Raw genomic sequence first — 19,919 nt, forward strand, 5'->3', positions numbered from 1 at the left:
CAAAGCTCTGTCACAGGAGGACACACCTAATACCAAAGGCACAACTACTTCATAGCACCATGAGCAGGAAGGGCAAAATTAAGGAGTACAGCCTCCCCACCTTCTGTGTGGCATAAAGGAGAGAAAGCTGCTAACCCAAGGGCACCACGGCTCTTGAACTGTTGCTGCTGAAGCAACAAATTCCTGGGGGAAGAGGCTGTTTTGCAACTGAAACAGGACAAAGAGAGGAGCTGAGAAGGGTACTGGTTAGAGAGTGGAGTCTGGAAAGCAGTGTGGGCTTGGCAAAACAGAGGGGGCAGTAGGACAGCAGGACTGCCCGGGTTCTACAGACTACAAAAACTACAGGGAAGCCAGAGAAACCTCGGTGCTAACTGTATGCAGAACACTGAGAAGTAGGAAAGTATGGGACCGGGTGTCCTTCAGTACTTAAAAACTGCTCATCTTCCTGCTATTGGTAAGAGCCAAGCTGTTCTACAACCACAGAACTGTAATAAACAGCTGCACACGTGTAGAGACAAACAGGAGACATCCTACCTTGCAGGTGTTATCAGAGATGCAACCATTCACAAGGTTCCCAATTTGGGTCCCATTGAGTTCCTGCGGCAGACTGGAGTTCTCAGCTGGAAAAAACTGTATTTGGTGGCTGTTCAGCTGGAGGTCTTGCAAGCAGCCTTTGAAACAGCCTCCCCACATAGCAGCGCTGGCTGCGCTAGGATGTCCTCCAACATATACTTCATAGCCAGCTAAAAGAGGGGGCACTATGAGCTGGCCTAGCTCCAGATACGTGTCTGATTGGTGAGCACCAACAATTCCTCCCTGGAAAGACAGAACTACCAAGTGTCTTCTCCCATCCACTACATTTTCTGGAAGCGTCACTGTATCTGTAGAGAACGTCTCTATCCTCAGCTTGCCATCACCCAAGTACAGAGTGAGGCAGGGGTCGGTTTCATTGCTGATTTGCAGTAGCAAACCGTTGGGTTTCCGACTACGAATGAAAAAGGAAATGTTGAAGTTTGAACCAAGGCTATCAGAAAGGGCGAAAGAGGCAAAGCTGCTGGAATTCTCAAAGCCAAATGTTGCTGCTGGGCTCTCTGGAAGAGAAAAGAAAGGCACATCAGCTCAATGACAAGGGGAATGCAGCTAGCATAGGGATATTCTAAACTGCAACTCCTTAAGAATGGAGCAAGGCCTTTCTTCCCAAAATTGTCAACATGCCTCAGAGTCACTACACTGCCCACTCAGGCCTGTGAAAGCAAGAAGCAGATGAATGTGTCCTTGCTTTCTTTGGAGGGAGATTTCAAGAATTCAAGCACGCAAGTATCAGACGAGGGAAACCCAGGTCTAGCAGAGTCCTTGCCGCCACACAGATTTATTCAAAGACTTTTAAACTACAAAATTACTTTTAAAATTTGTAAATTTGGTGCTAACAGTAATACAACTTTGTACTTCCTGTGTTTAGTGCTCAGAAGTGAAACAAAAAACTGCAAAAACATCAATACAAGCCTGCAGGAACAAATAAAATGCAAATAGATGTGATTTTTAACTCAAAATTGTCAAAGAGCTTACTTTAACGCATCGTGTTTTATCTATAAAGCAATACATTCCTATTCACCCTTAACTCAGAAGGGCAAGACCAACTTTTCACAGTAAAACAACTTCCCTGCCCTCCTGCAATCACACAGATCCAATGTAAAGATGAAGTTGGAGCCTCTGGCTCAACAAGGAATAATATCTGCTCCACAAAACTGACCACCATTCCCACAGGAGCAAGTAGCAGAAAAGGGATCAAAGAGAATTTTACTTACAGAGGGGTTTGCTTTAGTGTTCTCACTGGTCATGCAGAAAACACTGCTTCCAGCACTAGCATCTATGCTGATGTGGTCTCTCTGAAGCATTGACTGACAGTGGAGCTGCCAGATGTAAATCGTGGCACTTACCATACAAGCAAGCTGGGCCTCCATAAGGCCGGGAACAGTCGCACCTGAAGGTCGCCCAGAGGTCCACGCAGAGCCCTCTGTGAAAGCAGGGCTCGGAGAGGCACCACTCTGTCCGCTCACAGCCCTGCTTCACTGGGGAGGACTCATCCACAGGCAGATTGTGTGGGAGCACAGCTTCAGCATCCACTTGAAAGTCTTCCAGGCAGCCAACAAAGCCTTGCTGGCTCTGGGTGTTGTTGGCCATTGGATCCTCGGCACCCCCAACGTACACGTTCAGGAAGGCAGGTGGGATCAAAGCAGCACCATGCAGGACAGAAGAGCTCTGCAGGCAGACACCGGCATCACACGAGTCATCCCAGAGCTTCAGCTGCACAGTGCTGTTCAGAATAACTTCAACTTTATGCCACTGGCCATCATTAACTCTCAGCCCCTCGAGAAGCAGCGGGTACTCAACATCGTCCCATTTCAGTGCTGCATGCAAGATGCCATCAAATAGCTCCAGGAACAAGTATTCAGCTTCATGACCTCGGTAAAAAAGGATAGCGCTGGCCAAGGTGGTTCGGAACCGGAGGGACATGCTGGGAAACTGATCTCCTGCTACGTCCCTCCTGCTATGATTGTTCACGGGCAGCTCAATGAAGAGATACCCTCTGGAAGCAAAGGAAAACGTTGTTGGTGTTGAACATGTGGCATCATAGAAACCAGGCTGGCACTGGCACAGGTGCCCATGGCTCTCAGCTTGGTAGGTTGGAATGCACAAGGCCTCATTTTGGCAATTGTGCATCTGGCACCCAGTGAGTTTGACAGAGCAGTTCTTCCCTCCCCATATAATGCCATCCTGGCTAGGGGCACAGTGGCAGGTATAGTCAGCAATGCCATCCTCGCAGACAGCTCCATTCTTGCAGGGACCCTCCTCGCACTCATTGATGTTAACAGCACATTCCACACCTGCGAAAGAGATTTAGAAATTGGATCTCAGCGCAGGGGATTGCAATTCCTTCCGCAGAGAGTCTGGCAGGCACACCCCACCCACCCCAGCACTGCCGCTCACTAAGTCGCTCTCTCCCGAAAACACCAAGAGCTGCCAGTGAGCAGCCCCACACTCGCTCCAGGGCAGCCCACCATGCCTGCAAGCACAAGTAAAACGTGCTTGTGTGCTGGCCGCCCACGTGCTGCAGAGAAGAGGCTCTTCACTGAGCTTCAGCCAGTCAGCCTGCATCACCCGATGTCAAATACCACAGGTAATCAACATGCAGAGGATATGAAAGGGACAAAACAGGAGTGGCAAGAATTTTTTGCTTCCTTCCCAACAGGTTTCATATGCTGAAACTCAATTTGAGTCCACAGATTGGACCTAAGCACATTCCAGGCACCACTGTTGCATACAGCATTAACACAAGTTATTGGAAGGCCTCAGATAAGAAAATTCCAATTCCCAGAGGACCCTCAAATTGTGAAACACTCACAAAACTCAGTTTGCTATCAAACACCAAACAAAACACACTCCACAGGCATTCTGCCATACTCGCACTAAGCTGGTTTGCATTCTGTCCACTCCTGCAGAAGTGAACTGGGTAAGAAGTTCTGCACTGCCGTTCGGCTGTCTCTGAGGCACTGCAATCCCAACAGGGCTCAAGAAAATTACGAGACATTACACTCAAATCTGGTTAATGAAAATCTGCTGTCATTTTCCTGGGCATCTCCAGACTGAGAGCCCTCCTGAACAGCTCACTTTATCTGGCCCATAACCCTGGTGTTCACTAATCTCCAGAGACAGTCACACAGATAAACCAAGCATGGATTATCCCAATCTAATAGCATTACCCGCTGAATCTGCCAGCAAGCACAACGAGGACAGCGGAAAGAAAAAGAAGGAATTCACACACAAAGGAGGGGAATCCAAACACAAAAGGCATTTATAAAGAAAAGCCACAATGTGCACGTCAAAGAGATTAGAGAGTTGCTAGAGGGAAGGAGATGAGGGGAGATGGGGCATTAGGAGCACTGGAGCTGGATCGATGTGTGATAAAAATTAAAACCTGAGCAGAGGACTGGGTTCTTGAACACACACATTGATGGTTTGTCCCCCTCGTGCCCCAGCAATGCTGCACAGGCAGTCGTGCACAAATGCCCTGTGCCCTGCTGGGTAACCAAGCTGCTTTACTGTGTCCAGCCCACAGTCCCTGTTGTTACCAGCACTATCTCTGCAGTAGGCAAAGATCAACCCCAGCATTCAGCTCCACAGTGTTGCATTGTGTCATCATAGGAATATAAGATGTATGGAGTTTTGAGAAGCACTGAAAGAGAAATGGAAGGCTCTGGTAATTCTGTGCTTTCCAGCAATGCTTGAGCTGTTCTGTAGGCAACATTACCACAGATTCCTCAAGGACATAGCTCAACACAACCCAGAAGGGAACTGCCTGTGGAAAAAGCACTGAATTTGGCCAACGATGCCTGCCTTGAAGAAGAGCTCAGCTGATGGACGGATTCCAAGTTGCTCACACTGCCTCAGCACAGCCTGTTTTCTCCAGCTATCGATGCTGGGCTTGCATCAATACAAGCACCTGGGGGGTGATCTTACCTGGAAAGGAAGTAGCAAGGAGAGAATTAAGAGTTTCTCCACACTTGAAGGAAATGTGTTGGAATGAATAGAGCACAATGGGCACCTCTGGGCCAGAAGAATCCCAAACTTTGTTTGGAATTAAGAAAAATCAGCAGAACGGTAGAACCACGTGGAGTGGGATTTCTGAGTTATTAGTGGCTTGGAGGGCTCTCAAAACTGCAAGAGGCAAGTTAGCACTCAGATTTGAGGGGAGAGGCTGTTGAGTGGCGTCAGAAAGACAGGTTTGGTATAGCCCCAAATCTGTAAGATGCCGCTCATTTCAGATCAGAGCTGTTGACATTTACCAGGGTGATGAGAAGGCAGCACTGGTTTGGATAAAAAAGGAGAGATGCCCTGAATGTCGGCATTTCTGAGAAGGCTGGGAGCCCCATTTTCCCACATCACACTCCTAGCCTGGCCAGTATCCTCCGGCCAGCGTCCTCTCTCCTGGAGCAGCAGCAGGAATCTGGCCCAGGCTGTTTCCCAGCCTCCCAGCTGACACCTGTGGGGCAAGTGCTTCACACAGGGAGGCAAATGAGAGCCTACGAGGATTGCACAACCCGAGACTGGTGGCTGATAGATCAGCAAGCTTTCCCATGGGACACAACTCAAAAAAAAAGTTGCAAAGCTGATTTCTTCAATGGTTTGTTTGAAATGTGTGAAAAGAATAAGCTGACACTTCAGGTCTTTGCCCGCTGCTGTCTAACCTCACAGATTACAAAGAGGTACAGGAAATGTTCAGCAGCAGAGAGCAGGGCAGCTCTTCCTGGAGGAACCAAAACCACAGGCAGCATCTTTATTGCTGTCATTGTTTCTGCTTGCAAACAGCCTTCCCAGGACTCCAGCCTCTAAAACCACACCTGATGTGTTCTTGCCCTCCTCAAAGTCAGCGCATTTGAATATGGAGAAGCCTTTAAAACAAACTGATAACAGAGACAACTGAGGAAGAGTTCTAAAAATCTGGTTAAGCCTGGAAGCCAACATCAATCCTTGCTGAACGCTCGCCCAGTGGTACATCACTGACTCCTTAAATGCCTCACAGTGACCATACCCTGCATCAGTCACCACTCTGGCCCTCACTCCTCCTCCATCATCACCAATGATTTTTGGCAACTGTGTTTGAACATCTCCAGGTTTTCAAATTCTTTGGTTACACCAGAAGAAGGAGATTTCTGTTGTATATTGCTTCCTAGGTGTTCATTTCAGTGCAGAGGAGTCTGTAATTTTGGGGTTTGGCTGCAGATGACAGAGTATAAATGAAGACAATGATGCCAGCAAAATAAAGGATATCCATTATTTCACGCTTCTCCAAGACATGGACAGTTGTGTCTTTGCAAACCCACTGGAAAGTGGATATTAAGAAGTTCAAAACTAATTTGTTTATCAATACTAAGAGCAATATTGCCAATCTGATCCATTACAGCATTTGCAGACTTCAAAATGTTTGATGAGTTTCTTATCTAGTTACAGACTAAAAAATGCAAATCAGTGGAACTTGTTACCTGAGAATCAGACGAGTGTTATTGAAAAGGCTGCTATCAGACAAGTAATTTCAAACATTCCAGTGGCAGCTAACAGCCTCAGCTCACACCCCACAGGGGCTGTGGCAGGAACAGGCACTCAGAAGTCGCTCGGCTTTAGCAACCTGCAGTATTTTCAATAGGTATCTATTCACTAAACCCTGAAATGTTCCTGATGCGGTGAGAACAGATAGATGCCAGTGTTATTAAAATCCATACATCCACAATTCCCTGAATTTAGATAACTACTCACTGACTGCTATTAGTAAAAAGAAACGCATTGTATACAGCTAAGAATCATTTACTTCAACAGGTACATAACATGTTAAAAGAATAAACACGCATAAAAGAGAAAATCTAATAGAGCTGTCAAATACCAAAACCCCTTGAGGGACACGGTCTATTCATGGGCCCAGTCTCGAAACACTCGAGTTCAGTGGGGCTTCCCAGCCAGCGCCGGCTTGCCCTCTCTGTAAGCCAGCTGAATTCCTAGCAGCCTCTCCTGGTGCATCCTAATTAGGGTTTGTATTCACATATTGTATCGTTATTATTATCAAAAGAAAAAAGGAGGGGAGGGAGAGAGGGGGGAGAGAAGAGAATTAGCCACAACCACCGACCCCAACACAATTATATTTGCACAATTACTGCTATTTCCACGGCAACACACAGCCCTGAGCTCCCTCCCCCCCGGCACCGCTGCTCCAGGAGACGAGGAAGGGCACAGGCCAGCAGAGGTTCTGTCCTCTGAGATAAAACAAAACTGACTTCTCAGTAAAGAAGCTTGAAATCACGGGGGAAAAAAGAACATTTGGAAAATGTACAAGACAGCAAAATTAAGGTTTCCCAGAACTGATGGGGAGATGTCTGTGTGTTTACACAGGACACCCGAGTCCAAAACAAGGACCCTGGAGCACCTCGACTCGGTTACTGCACAGAGCAGGGCAGAACTGCAGCACAGAAGCACAGGGAGAGTGCTGACAGCTCCGCATTCATCTCCCAGCAACAAGGAAATTCCTTGCCCTAAAGTTTCCAAAACAAAACTTTAGGTCTCTTCAAAACAAAAACATTCTTCCTTTCCAGTCAGTTCTGGTTCCCTCTCCTGCCTCCAGCCACCAGGAATCGCACAGCCAGCTCCCTGCCCCAGGCAGGCACACAAACATCCAGGACACACTGCAATTTCTCGTTACCTGCCAGCAGAAACATCCCCTTCAGGATCACGCCAATCAGCAGAGATTTCATGGCCGACTCCTTGTGGACATTTGTGACAGTAAAGGAGAAAAAAACTGGAGGTGAGCGAGGGGAGGAATGACAAAAGAGGCCAGACTCAAGCGGCAGAACGCGTGGAAGCGCTCTGCGATGCCAGTCAGACAGAGGGATTGGAGATGAAACCAGCCAATATAGATGAGACCTGCGCTGTAGTGGGAGCTAATCCAGCCCCGCTCTAAACCTCCCAGCTGGCCTCTGTCAGCACTGACACGAAGAATGCGCACTCAGCGTGTGCTCACCCAGTGCGTTACAGGAACGCCCGGCAGCACCCGCACTACCAGCGCCAACTGGAAAGAGTAAGAACACAATCTCTGGCCCTTGCTGCCTCCCAGGTGAATCTGCCAATTCCACAAATAAGGCCAAAATATGGATTTTTCTCTTTATAGGCTAAACAAAAAGCTTCATTGTACACTGTGTACATTCGATGCTGACTTACTTGAGTCCAACACATCCTGTAGCTTCTTTCCCCGGTGTGCCCCGTTCCATGTGCCTGTGAGCACAAGCACTCCCACTCTGCAATAGTCACGAAGAAAAGTCTCCACTTTTAACCACCATGATCTTTTTCTATGAAATCAAACTGAATGGAAGGAAAATCTCCACGTGATGCTGACTGTTCTCATACAAAGATGGGACTGCAGGATCAAACTGTCTGCCTTCCTCATTAGCAGCCTTATAAAATTAGCTGCTGCAGTATCATTTTTTTCTCTGTGGTTCTGTTTGGTTATTTTTAAGAAAAAAAAGTGGTTCCTTTCACATTGTAAAGTTCCTGGAGGCAGAATTGTGCTTTCATGTTGTAGGAGCCCAAGGAAGGTTCTGATTTCTGTGAAGAAATGTTATCTGGGAGATTTCCCCAAACTTAGACTCTCTGTTATTATTAATGTCAGGTCCAGGCAAACAAAAACTCCCCCGTGTCCAAGTCTGGAATCCGCATCAGCAGTATCACTTTAAGATATTAAAAGAAAGCATTCCAGCAACTCTTGTTGCTATTTTACATTCTTCATTCTCACTCAACCCAAACATGCCAGCCAGTTTTACAGATATTTAAGTGGGAGGGATATGGTGAGTGTTTGTTTGGAGTCAAAACTCCTCAGACAGTCACAGCTGGGTCCTACGTACACACAGATTTTAAACATTAATGCTATCCCATATTGCAACAGCCAGTAAGAGTCTTCTGATATTGTTCAGCCTGTGCCCATTTGCCTGCCTACTGCAGCAATAAACTAGAACTGTGAGGACTGGAGAACGTTAAATCGCCTTAAAAAGATCCATACTTTTGATTTCTACACACACATATTTACACGCCCAGAGTCTCTCTGTATACCGCTGAATGGAAACACATCGTACCCAAGTCCATGTTCCATAAATCAACAGATGCTGATCCCCCACAAGCCACTACAACTTTTCTAATTCATTAGATGAACTCTTACTAATTAGAAACAGTGATTGCTTCTTTTTCCAGGATCAGTTTTGGGATCTACACAGACTAGGGTTCTCTACACACAGAATGAGGATAAGGAAAGACAGTCATGACAATTCTAAACAGTACATCCATATGCCACCTTGCCATACCTACCACAGAAGAATTCTCTCTCTCTGTGACACTGCTTTGCCCAGTACTTGCCTGCCCCAGTTCTGAAGATGACTTTAACCCATTTTGGTTAGGAAGGAAGTAAAATTTAAATCAGTTGCTCCATCACCAATAATCCTCTCAAAAGCCTTTAACCATGGTGACCTGGCACATCTCAGGTTGCCCACAGTCAGAACACCTATATGAAGGGCTAGATAAGCCAGACTGTGCAGTCACAAAGCTTCAGCACCTCTAAGGACTCAGAACTCACCTGGCACCTAGACTCAAGCAGGATCTAGACTGAGGCATCTGCTCATGCAGCGTTGTGATCAGGTGACAGGGAAGTCAAAAGGTCTGCTTACCATGGAGCTGTGATCCAGAAGGGACATGTGGATCGGAAGGGAGGCAGAAGGGGAGGATGTGTTCCACAGCTCCCTCCAGCTATATTTACCAAAAGGGATTCTGTGAAGGGGTAACAGTCTTCTAATCTCTTTACTATCTTAACCTTCTGGCTGTCCTTTCTGTAGAGCCTACACCTCTAAAACAAGACTGGCATCAAGAAATAACTACACAGAAGAATTGAATCTATCCTGAGGTGGGTAGAAGGAAGCAGCATCTCCCATTTATTTCGTGGCTCATGACCAGGGAATTCAAACCTGTGTGATCTGAGCTGACACTCTTACAGAGTAACCATTTGTAGCCATCTAGACAGAAGGCATCCTATTTCTTTGAGGACAATTGACAGAGATGTTAGGGCTGAACAAAGTAAAACGGTCAGTAATCACTGCAATTATACTGGGATACATTCACAATCACTACCAAATTTACCACCACATCACCTCCTGAGTTCTCATGAAAGCAGAAGCCTTCCTCAGTCCCATGTAAAAAAAGCTCTGAATGTTACCACGATTGCAAGATACCACTGCGAAAGGATGACGGCAACTGGAATGAAGGTGCTCTTCCCCTCGCACTCCAGCTGACCACTGCCACAGTACCGTGGTTTAGGCCACTGCCTTCCTAAAGACAACATTAGCAGGAGTGGAAATACAAATGGGAGCACTCAGGCCGTTTAAAAGTTTTTAAAGAATGAATGAGCCAAATTCCACTTAAGCAATTAGATTCTGGAAAGTTAAAAATGGAGGTACTTGTCTTTTTCATGTCTTGGCCTAAACTGTAGCTTAGGACATATGTGATGGACTGAAACCACTCCTATGAATAAAGAATTAATTTTCTTCCTAAAAGGCAAACTGTTCCTGAAATGCTTTTTATCTTGGCCACAGTTGACAACTTCCAAGACCATGCAAGATTCCTTCTCTTTCTCACTTCATTTACTATCGATGCAATCTTTTGATTCATACTTCTTAGATCCTCTCAGGGTACATCCTCTACCAAAACACAAACTGATGCGCTGAACAGACTCTTCAGGACCTACTATGTGGTTTGCTCAGGAATGAGGCACCGCTTTTGCAGCAACTACATCTCAGAGAGCAATGGCTCATGTCCCTGTGCCGCGGTAGCCTGAGACACCACTCAGGCAGTTAATTTGCAAAGAAAGAATTTGTCCTGGCTCACATTGTTATGCCAACACTCCCCAAATTCCTCAGACTGAAGGAAAAAAAAATACAGAAGGAACCCCCTGCCGCCCCAAGAAATCCTTCTTCATCAGAGTAGCAAGTTCACTTTAATCAGCGGAGGCAGCTTAAACCCAAGTTCATGGCAGATCTAAGCTGTTACAGAAATGTGTTTTGAACAGAAACATTATGGGAAGCTTCACAAAGTTGTTCTGTGATCCTAATATGAAGTAATAAGCTGTTTACCCAGCATGACTGTACTGGGATTAATTGACAAAGGAGGGGAGATTAATTGCTATTATTTCCCTGTCAGCTTCACTCCTCCACACGCACTCACTGATCTCCCAGACTGCTCCGAGCCCTTCGCTGTGTTCATGTGTCAGAGCTACCTCAGCTGAGAAAGTCCTTTACCAAAAGCAACAACTAGAAAAGCAACCTGCTTCTAATCCCCTTCAAGTACTAATGAACCCAAATGTGATGCAACAGAATGAACTCTTGCACTCCCTTGCCCATCATCCCATGTTTCTGTCAGGTTTTCTGCCTGTAAGCACACCAAGAATCGGAGAGGATTAAACAGATCTACAGTCTGGAAAAGCACAATGAAATTCTGAACTCTGCAAGGGTGCTGGGGCACCAGAGGAGGAAAAGGGAACAAGGCATGTACGTGAGTGGGAATCCTGACAAGTAGGATAAACTTCAAACCATCTCTCTGGACAAGATCTAAGTTCACGAGTACAGCATTGTAACTACCCAAGAAAGTAGCAATAAAGAGCTTGGACAAAAGCTTATTTTCAAAGACCACGCCTACAAACGCAAATTTTTCTTAGCCTTGCCTGAATTAGGACTCCAAAGCACTCAATTTAGGCCAGAAAAAAACCACAGGTACTTCAGCCCAGTTACAGAAGGTGTTCAACTAGGAGCTGATTTGAGATGCTGGGAGTGAAAGTATCAGTGTAATGGGCCTTCCCAGGAAGAAGGTGGGTAGTCGCCCCAACACAGCTCAACTGCTATGACCACAGAACGAACACAAAGCTTTCCCATGCAATAAGGCCTAAGGCAGTCTCTGGAATGCTGCTACCTGCAGTCCAAAGAAATTAAAGGGACAAGGTTTTCTTCGGGCTTCAGTTTTTTCTTTTTCCCACGAGATGGCAGCCTAGTAACACTGCGGAAAAGCGACATCCACCTCAGAAAGACGTAACTGCAGGATTGCATTGGGGATCGCCTTTCTCATAAACTAGTTTTGGTGTTAAATTGCTCAAAACAGAGAGTACGCATGGAATTTAAAGATGTAGGAGACATTTTTAAACTAAGCTGAGGTTCAGTATCAGCTACCAGTGTACCTTCCTAACAGACCTCCTGTGCAATATTCACTACCCTCTGGTTTCTCAGCTAGAAAACCAAGACCCATTAGGGTCACACAGGGCATATGTAGGTAAGAATCCAGAATCCCCACTCCCTTGTAAACAGAGAAGGCTTCACTTCCTCACATCACAAAGACCTTTTGACCTTCTAACATACCAGATTACTGCCTTCAGCTGAAAACTGCTGCCTCTTATCATCCAGGGGTGTTAGGGAATGGAGATGTTGCACAAATGTTTGATGTGCTGGTGATCCAATCTGCTACACTCAATAGCTTTTGACAACTAGAATGTTCAGCACCCTTTTTTGATTTGAAGGCTGGTTTTGTTCCCATTATGTGTACAAAAATCTCCATGGTTCCCTCAGTGAACTTTCACGCCAGGATACGGATCCCCTCAATATTCTGACCTTCACACTCTTCAGCATAGTTGATCTCAGGTCTCAAAACGTAGTTCATAGCCTATCAGCTTACTTGACCAAAATCACATAGCTTTCCCCTGGCATTCGAGCCATGAACCACAGCCATCCCACGGCACCACTACCACACTCCCTGGAGATCATCTCAGTCCTGCTCCACAGCCTGGGTTGCCCAGGGCTGGAATCCGGTCCTGCAGCCCAGCAGTAATGCAGCAGCTCAGCACTGGTGAACCAGGCATTCCAGGCACCCCGCTGCACCAGCATTACCTGAATAACCTGGTAGGCAGTGACAAAGGAAGCTGTTAACGAGGTCCACACAGAGGCCTCCATTTTGACACGGCTGGGACTCGCACTCATCAATGTTGACAAAGCAGGTCTCCCCTTTAAAGTGAAAAAAAAAATAGGCATCTTAAATGCACATGCACGTCAGTGAAGGAAAGAATCTAAATGACAACCGATTTAATAATTTTTTTAATTTGTTTTCCTTTATCTAAAAATGCAAAAGAATCTCTTAAACTACAGCATGTCTCTCCAGACACACTGGCACACGGATACCAGCACCAAAACCACTAGAGAAAATGAAGTAGGGAAAGGTCAAATGATTTTCCAGTGTCATGAAAGGGAACAGTGGCAGGATGAGAACTTCTGAACCATTCCCAACCATGCAATAGAGGGCCAAATTCTGATTTTTCTCTCAAAAAAGAATACAGTGTTATTGTTTAGCCCGTAAAAAACAAGGAAATGACATTTCAGCTGAATATCCACAGAGCTGCTAGCTGCAAAAGGACAATATCAAGAAAAGAAGCTGTGGATGCCCCACCCATGGAGGCGTTCCATGATTCTATGCAGAATCCCTCTTCTTCTACTCCCTCTGATTATACAGTTGCTGTCATGAGAGCAGTCTCATGGGGACACACCTACAACAGTTACCCAGCGCCCCAGGGAATTAGTTTCCTCTGATGAGGAGTTTCACAGATCTCTTGCAGGGATGAATTCTGCCCTATGCATGAGAGAGACAAAGAGAAACCACCTTGGCATCTGCATAGCCAGAGGGCATCAAAGCACAAGGAAAGTGCATGGCTGCTGCCTCAGCCTGGAGACAGGCTTGCTGGACAGTGTGACATTCAGACAGCTGTCTGCGATAGAGCCATACAGTGGGTGAACAGAGGCTCCTTCCTGAGGCACAAGGCTGACACCCCTCTGAAGTACCAGCCGTTAAGTGACTTTTGTTGCACAGATAATCATTGCTCCATTCCTGTCTACTCAAACCACGCAGCATCTGTCAGGTGCAGACAGGATGAACACTGTAGTGCACAGCTCACCTGTAAAGCCTGGCTGGCACTCGCAGAGGAAACCAGCTGCTCCGCCATAGCTGAAGGAACTGGGGAAGTCAGCCCGTGTTCCGTAATAGGCTTGGTTGGATCGCTCTAAGCACACACCTCCGTTGTGACAGGGATCCGAAGCACACTCATCCACATCCTCTTCGCAGTGCTGCCCTGTGTAACCTGCCAGGAGACATCGGTGTCAACATTGCACACAGCTTCACTGGAATTAGTCTCCCAAATATCATGGCTGCCCTGAAGGTGAGAATGAGACCCAGAGGACACTGCAGCTCATGCAGTAGGGAGTCTCCACTTTCTCCACTACGTCAAATGTAGGAGCCAAACAATCAGTTTGCAGAAAAGCATTTACTTCATGACAGAACAACACATGATGGAAAATGGCAGAAAAGAGAAAGCATTTTTGAGAATCAAGGTGCATTTCCCAGCAACGAGGCCAACTGGATTTGGAGATGGCCCGTAAAGAGAAGCAGCAGCAGCCTCACTGTTTCAGACTATGAAAAAATCACACTGGACCATGCAATATGATCATTAATTCTTTACTTTTTCAACATGGCCATTTCATTTCACTTGTGCTCTGCTATGCAGCGTGCCCACAGACCAGCAACGCCAAACCGATTTTTAACTTACCTGGCCAGCAGGCACAGCTGTAGCTTTTGATCCCCTCCACACAGGTGGCATTGTTCAGACAGGGTTCAGAGGCACACTCCAGAATATCCAGCTCACAGTGGGCCCCCTCAAAGCCCGTGTCACTGCAGTCACAACGGTAGCTGTGGGGCACCAAAACAGAGCAACATGCGAGTTCTTCATGTGACTGCAAAGCCCACTCTAAGGAAAGAGCAAATGGAGCCAAGCTGCCAGTTCTCATGCCCACTTGTGGGACAGAGGAGGAAGGCAGTTCCACCGACACAGCCCACACTAACAACAGAGCAGAATCCCCAGCAGCCTCTGAGTTTACCAGGTACTTATGAAAACAAACTCAGACACACAGGTGTGTTCTCAGCAGATGCTTTTGCTGTTCATGCTCTGCCAATCACTTCCCCTTGTATCAGCTGGAAGCAATAGCAGGATTCTCTTCCTACCTTCCTTTAAGCACCCTGGGAGTTCTGGTGCTGGGAGGGGCCTCCTCCCTTATTGCCATAAATCCCTCGGTTACTGCCACTGGGATGTACAAAACACTTAATCCAGTTACCCCCACAGATTTCCACTCTAATTTTCCCAGGTTACACTGAGCAGACCTTTAGATCAGTCTTGGTACTTAACTATGCAAAGGACTCGGATTTCTCACCTGTTAACGAGGTCGTGACAGGTGCCATTGTGCTTGCAGGGCTGGCTCACACACTCATCGATGTCCACCTCACACTGCATTCCCTGGAAACCCGGTGCACAAGTGCAGGTGTAGAACCCAATGTGATCATGGCACAGGGCCCCGTTCTGGCAAGGGTCTGAATCACACTCATCTATTTCAGCATCACAGTTCACACCTTTGTTACAAAACAGAGAAACGCCTGCGTTAGGAACCCAGAACAGTACAGCTGTGCTGCCTGGCTGCTTAGCTGGAATCACAAAAGCTGTGTTATCAACCCAAACTGGTAACCATAGTGATCCGGCTAAATATTGCCATCAGAATAGTGGGAAGTCATGAACCGTATGCAATTCTTACGAATTAAAGTCCTTTAATTTTTATTTGCCACAAAATTATTTTGTCCAGACTTCTGATTTTTTGTCTTCTATCAAAACTAAAACTAGTTTCCAGTATTTGTGAAGGTTTAGTCTCTGTCATTCAGGTTTGTCCAAGCAGCCAGCCCATCAGCACTTCACAAATAACATCCAGTTTCTGAGTAAGCCACAAAACCTTGATCTTACACACAGCTCTTAAAAATGCATTGATAGCTGTTTTGGTTTGGGATCCTTCGAGGAAAGGAAGGACAGGAATGGGAAGAGAAGAATTACACTGCTAGTCAGTGTTATCTGAACCTTTATATATGATATAGCTCTTACAGTTTTAGTTAGACAGGGGACTCTTCGCTTCTGTTGTGCTGCTATTTATCAGATCCAGTTGCAATTGGGATGTGGGAAAAGTGATCTCTACCTGCTTCTCCAAAACACTGCTCCATTTGCTTAAATAATATTTGTAACTTGCTTTGAGAAACCTAGGAAAAAAGCATTAAAGCAGTGCAAAATGCTAATTACAGTGATTCTAAATACTAGTAAATAATTTTATCATGAAATCCTATTAAAAATTAGGTTTTATCTCCAACGCTACTAGTCAAGAATAACAGCAAGTCATGTATTTTTGGACCCTGACAGAAGAAGACCTCTTGCGTGACTTCTTTGCAACCACCTTACCATACTACCTCCCACCTCCAAGGTGTCCGTGGCCTGGCATCACCTCCAAACCTTAGTCATTACAGTGGCACCTGCCAATCCATCTAATCTCCCCTTCCTGGCAAAGGCTCACCACAGAGTAGGCATGGACATCCTAATCCCGATGGAATGCGGGCCCCCTAATCTGCTGCTTCAAACCCGTCAATACCCGTGCAAAACTTTCTTCACCCAAATTCCAGCTGCAAGCACCAGGAAACAACGTGGTCTTGCTGGCCAATGGTGCTCAAACTGCCGGGTGAAGCACTGAAGCAGAAGGCAAAGCCTCATGTTTGACCTCAGAATAACTTGGAGCACAGCTCCTCCAGCTGCCTGAATCACTTTATCGCTTCCTTGGCAGAGGAACCCCACAAGGCTGAATTGAGGATTCAGCAGAGATTAAAAAAAAGAAACCGATTTGCAAAGACAGAATGATGTTTGATATCCAAAATCAGTAGTAAACCTACAGCCTACACAGAAATTCTGCTTTTTTTCCTCCTTCATCTCTGTTCATTTTTATCAGAGTGAGTCAGCAGCAGGGACTACACTCCCGACGTTGTAACTTCTCCTCATTCCACTAGTAATCAGCAGCATTCCTTCACAGCAACTTTACTCTTTCAACACTTCAGTCTGTGACAACGAGGAGTGCTGAGAAAGTTCATGTGCGAGGTGGTACCAGGCAGATCTGGGCGCAGCACAACCGCATTCCGCTCCGATAAGCGGAGCTAGAGAAAGGACAGCCCCCACTGCCTCCCACACAGATAACTCGCAGGTGGAGATATTCTCCAAGTCACCACTAGTGCAGATGCACAAAAAAAAGGAGATACTTAGGTTACGTGCCAAAAACCATTTGCTGGAAGTGAAAGAATTAGAAAAGAAATCTCCACTGTATTCCAAAAGGACTATGTCCCTCAGAGAGATCCTATAGGACAGCACAAAGAACTACAGGTCAGACAGGCAGAGCTATGTTATACCTGGAAACACTGAGTATATATTTCCTGATAACAAACCTCTTTTCTCCATTATCTCCCTTAATTTCATACTGAGAGCTATTCACATCTCCTTGTATCAGCACTCAATGTCTCAGGCAGCCCATCCACTCTCACTCTCAGATCCATGTCTCTCAACATCCAAACCATCCCTGGAAATCAAAGTCCAAACCATTTCCCAGAAGCCGCAACACCAAGCCCTGCACCATTATTCGTGCACAGTATCAAACACTCCAGAAATGCGAGTCGTGCAACAGAGATCACAGTCTCACGGCTGTAAAACATCGGTTCCTCAGGACAGCTAATGACAAGAATAGCACGAGCAGGCAAACTGTGGAAGTACATGAACAGAGAGATGTAACCCCACCACCTGGCGAGTACACGAGCGTGAACGGTACCTGTGTAGCCGGGGACGCACTTGCACCAATAGTGATCCATCTCATTGAGGCAGGTGCCATTGTTTTTACAGGGCTGGGAGGCACACTCGTTGATGTCTATCTCACAGTTGTATCCTTGGAACCCAGGCACACAGAAACAGCTATACTCATTCACCCTGTCTCGGCAGATGGCTCCGTTCTGGCACGGGTTGGAGGCGCACTCGTCAGTGTTGTCTCCGCAGTCGGCCCCGGTGAAGCCAGGCTGGCAGATGCAGGTATAGTCCCCAGGACCCTCGACACACGTCCCGTTATTTAGGCAGGGGTGGCTAGAGCAGACAGAGCTTTCTGTTTGGCAGCCTTCTCCAGTCAGTCCTGCTTGGCATTTACAGGTGTATCCATTTACACTACCTACACATTCAAAGCCAGGGTCTGTACAAGGGTTGCTCTCACACTCATCCACATCACCGCTACAACCAATACCTGTGAAGCCAGGCATACAGGTGCATTCATATTCCAGCAGTCCTGGAGTGCTGTTGCAAATCCTATGGGCAGGACACTTGTGTTTCATGCATGCATCATAGAGACGCTCACAGTTTGTACCCATGTAGGCTACAGGCTCCACAGGGCAGGTGCACTGGTAACCAGCTCCCAAATCCTTACAGCTGCCACCATTTTCACAGGGGGATGAGGAACAGCTGCTCTCATTTTCAGAGTATGAAGTTCCTGTTGAGAAAAGAGACTTTTTGTTACTCAGCATTTGTAGGTCTAATGAAGAAAGTTCTCCTGATCACCACATACAACTCGGAGACCGCCCACCTAAATTCCACCTGGAAGGCCCTGCTGGCTATTAGCCAAGAAGGCTACTGGCAAATCAAACATTTACTGTTAAGACAACACAACATGCCTTCGTATGATGATGGCAGTCAGGAATTTCTTGCTCAGTTGGATGTCTAGGTGCCTGGTTTCAGGAGGCACTCACAAATTGACAAAGAGACAAAGATAATGCAAACAGAGACCCTCTCCCTTTACAAAGGCAGCAGTCATGAGCCCTTCATCCCGCTGTGGCTTTCTGATATCAGAGGTTTTTGTTTTGCTCCACTCCAGGACACGTGGGAGAGAAGCTGTGGGGTAGAGACACCACAGACTGATTCCTGCAGAAGCGTTATGAACCATCCAAACTTGGAAGCAATTCTGCAAACAACTACATAGCAGATGTCTATGAAAAATGGCCAAAAAATCTCATGAAATAGCAAGTGGTATCGGAGAATCACCTCCTGCTCTTGGTGAGACAATCCTGACCTTGTCTGGCATTTGCAGTCAAGCGATCACTACGTTTAACCTCATTTTTAAATTAATCGTGTAAGCAGCTCTCTGCCCTTTTTACTGCCAGCAAGTGACAGGAATGAGCCTCTGGGAACCCTCACACAACCACAGGTGGAGAGGGGGCTGTTACTCAGAGGGCCAAAGGCACTGGTTCCTGCCAGCTGAGATCCCTTGCGTTAACATGCCGTGCTCCATGCTAAGAATTTGCTGGGATCACACACCACCACATCGCTTCCCAGCTGCCATTACACTTTCTCTCACTCAGGCCGGTCATGTTTGCCTTGCCCCGGTGGATGCACCGTCTACACACCCAGTAGTTAATCAGTGTGAGCGGTTTTCTATCACCTCCCTGCCCCATCAGCCCCCCAGTCTCTTTGTACCTGAAGGCGAGGCATCCGGCTTCAGGGCCTGAAAAGGATTTAGAGGAGACTTTGGTTTACAATAGCCTGCCCCCGCCCTGACCTCCCCCAGATTCGTCCCACCAGAAGACTGAAGTGTTTCTAAGTCTCCTTTTAAGAGGCAGTGATGATGGGGAAGGAGGGTGCTCAGGGATTTAGGCAGCCCTTTCTCTTCCCCCACACCAACCCTACCGCCTACTCCTCCCTTCCTCTCTCATGTGATGCTAGGGAGAGTTGCTGAGCATTGCACTGTCCAGCAATCCCATTATTCTGCCATCCACCCTTTTATTCTCAGATTCCCAGTCAGGCAGAAAACAAGGATGACGGAATCTGCCTGGAATCTCTGTAGCAATTACAGCGGGAGCCTAGGAAACTATTTGCTAAAGAGCCTTCCTAGGCATGAGATACAGGTCTTTGTGCGCTTAATGAGTACCCAGCCCCAGCCTGCACTTCCCAGCAGCAGTTTGGGATGGAAAAGAGAGACCAGGCCCACTGCACATTCAGAACGACTCCTTTGATTTGCAGCAGATTTGCTTGATTTGCAGCAGGTTTGCAGAGAAATTCACATTCCAACAGAACCACCAAGCACTGCACGTGTAGACTGGCTGAAGTCATTCCATAGGCTACATCCATGGTTTTCTGCTTCCGTTATAAGCAGACAGCACAAAAGCTTCTTGCAAATACAGACAAATGTCAAATTCCTTTGCTATTTCCTGCCTTTTCCAAAGCTCTTTCACACCAGACATACCTGTTTGTACCTTCTCTATTTCGGTTCATCTCGCCTGCAGTGCTCAATAATCTGAATTAGTCAGTAATGTCTGTGCATTAAACAAAGATTTGATGACAAATACATAACCCTTTTCTGCAAGAGAAGCTTGCAGGCATCACA

The 19,919-nt window shown here is 46.6% G+C and overlaps 1 protein-coding gene across 5 annotated transcripts in view; it reads right to left on the reverse strand.

Moving 5' to 3' along the window:
* Nucleotides 1-171: 171 nt before the first annotated feature.
* The window catches only part of CRB2 (crumbs cell polarity complex component 2), a 54,419-nt gene continuing 34,671 nt past the window's right edge, over nt 172-19,919 (reverse strand). For 2 of the 5 annotated variants that reach the window (XM_054083878.1, XM_054083876.1), the window contains 7 exons: nt 17,331-18,032; nt 14,868-15,063; nt 14,210-14,349; nt 13,562-13,744; nt 12,507-12,620; nt 1,938-2,885; nt 177-1,091 (listed from right to left, as the gene is read on the reverse strand). In XM_054083878.1, the coding sequence (XP_053939853.1) occupies nt 472-1,091; nt 1,938-2,885; nt 12,507-12,620; nt 13,562-13,744; nt 14,210-14,349; nt 14,868-15,063; nt 17,331-17,913 (2,784 nt within the window). In that variant the 5' untranslated portion in view covers nt 17,914-18,032 and the 3' untranslated portion in view covers nt 177-471. Of the gene's footprint in view, nt 1,092-1,937; nt 2,886-12,506; nt 12,621-13,561; nt 13,745-14,209; nt 14,350-14,867; nt 15,064-17,330; nt 18,033-19,919 lie in introns of all 5 variants that reach the window. The other 3 variants (XM_054083877.1, XM_054083875.1, XM_054083879.1) reach the window with 3 other exon arrangements.

This window comes from Cuculus canorus, chromosome 19 (genome assembly GCF_017976375.1).
Source record: "Cuculus canorus isolate bCucCan1 chromosome 19, bCucCan1.pri, whole genome shotgun sequence".
Taxonomy (NCBI): domain Eukaryota; kingdom Metazoa; phylum Chordata; class Aves; order Cuculiformes; family Cuculidae; genus Cuculus; species Cuculus canorus.